The sequence below is a fragment of the Rhea americana genome, unplaced genomic scaffold (genome assembly GCF_003343005.1).
Source record: "Rhea americana isolate MKP2758 unplaced genomic scaffold, rheAme1 scaffold_24, whole genome shotgun sequence".
Taxonomy (NCBI): Eukaryota; Metazoa; Chordata; class Aves; order Rheiformes; family Rheidae; genus Rhea; species Rhea americana.
Window position 1 is genome coordinate 2,924,166 of NW_028186357.1, and position 1,596 is coordinate 2,925,761.

The following is a 1,596-nucleotide window of genomic DNA, read 5'->3' on the forward strand; positions in this document are numbered from 1 at the left end:
CTTTGGTTATAACAAAACGTAGCAAGCTTGCAGTGCAAAACGCTCTGGAACGCCTGTGGCACTACCGGACACTAGTGACTGACATCCCTTACACCTAGACGTGCGCTGACATCTGTAAGAAAGTGAAAGGTTTCCCTAAATGCGGCTAGTAAAATAGAAAATATAAATCATTTATATCTATCTGTAAACAGAATTCAAAAATATCTTCTGGTGACTTACAAAGAAGCAATCGGAGAGAAGGACTGCGCAGGGCCGAAGACCCCAGCGAGGGTGGCGGCACTCCAGGACAGCCGCCTCGCCCTCGGGCCGAGAGAGGCCGCGGCGCCGGGGCCGGCCAGCCGGCTCCAGCGCCGGGAGGACGGGCGGCGGCGGGGGACCGGGCCGCCCGCCCTCGGCGCCCGCCCTTTCCAGGGGGATCAGCGCGGGCGGGTGTGGGGAGAGGGGGAGGGGGAGAAGCGTCGCCTCAGGGGGCGCCTCAGGAGGCGCGAGACCCCCCGCCGCGCCAACGGCCGCCGCGCGCCGCCGCCAACGGCCGCCGCCAACGGTCGCCGCGAGCCGCCGCCAACGGCCGCCGCCAACGGCTCAGATGAAGTGGATCCAGGCAGTGCTGTCGGGGTCCCCCGGGAGGCAGGCGGCGGCGGCGCGGGGCCGGCTCCGCAGCCGGTAGTTCGCCCCCTCGTTGTTGTCCCAGTACTCGGCGCCGGCGACGCGGTAGCGCACGGCGAACTCGAGCGAGGCCTCGGCGGCGGCGGCGGCGCCCAGCGGCAGGTGGAAGGAGAAGCGGTCGGTGAGGCCGTCCGCCGGCCCCGAGGGCTGGTAGGCGGCCGGCACCTCGGCGCAGCTCGCCCAGCGGTTCAGCGTGTAGCGCACCGACACGGCCTTCTCGTAGGCCAGGTTGAGGACGCGCACGGCGCCGCGCAGCCCCGCCGGCTCGGCGCGCACCCACTCCAGCCTCACCTTGTGCTGCCGCACCCGCTCCGCGAAGCCGGGGCTGGCGCCGGGCTGCGGCGGGAAGAGCGGCTCCAGCGTCGGCGTCGGCGGCCCGAACAGCACCGGCTCCAGGTCGCCCAGCGCCGGCGGCTTCCTGGTCTTGAGGAGGTCGGCGGGGCGCGGCGGCGGCGCGGGCGGCGGCACCCGCGGCAGGTCRGCCTCGCAGAAGTGGCGCACCGAGGTGAGCTCCAAGCCGAGGGAATCCGCGAAGCGCACGGTCTTGCGGCGCGACGGGCTCTGCTGCAGCGCCGGGCGCAGGCTGCGGTCGCCGGGCGTGGGCAGCGACTTGGCGCGGCGGCGCTGCGTGGGGCTGGGGGGCACGGCGGGCAGCGTGGGCTCGCGGCCGCGCGGCGGCTTCTCGCCCGCCGCCTCCCGCACCACGGGCGGGGGGGGCGCCTCGCCGTCGGGGCTGCAGCCCCCCTTGCACTGCTCGGCCAGGCTGCCATAGAGGCAGGCGCTGCAGCTGAAGTTGCGCGGCAGGTAGAGCCGAGGCGGAGGCGTGGGCACGGAGGTGTGCAGCGAGCCGGCCTTATCCATGGGGGGCAAGCGGGCCGCGGGCGAGAAGCCGCCGCGCGCTGCGGTCTAGCGGCCGCCCGGCGGGCTCGG

At 72.8% G+C, this 1,596-nt stretch overlaps 1 protein-coding gene across 1 annotated transcript; it reads right to left on the reverse strand.

Moving 5' to 3' along the window:
• Positions 1-529: 529 nt before the first annotated feature.
• LOC146595061 (protein phosphatase 1 regulatory subunit 3E-like) lies at positions 530-1,536 on the reverse strand. The gene has a single exon (XM_085306425.1). It carries the CDS (start codon positions 1,525-1,527, stop codon positions 583-585), a length of 945 nt encoding a protein of 314 aa, XP_085162551.1. The 5' UTR covers positions 1,528-1,536; the 3' UTR covers positions 530-582.
• Positions 1,537-1,596: the final 60 nt, after the last annotated feature.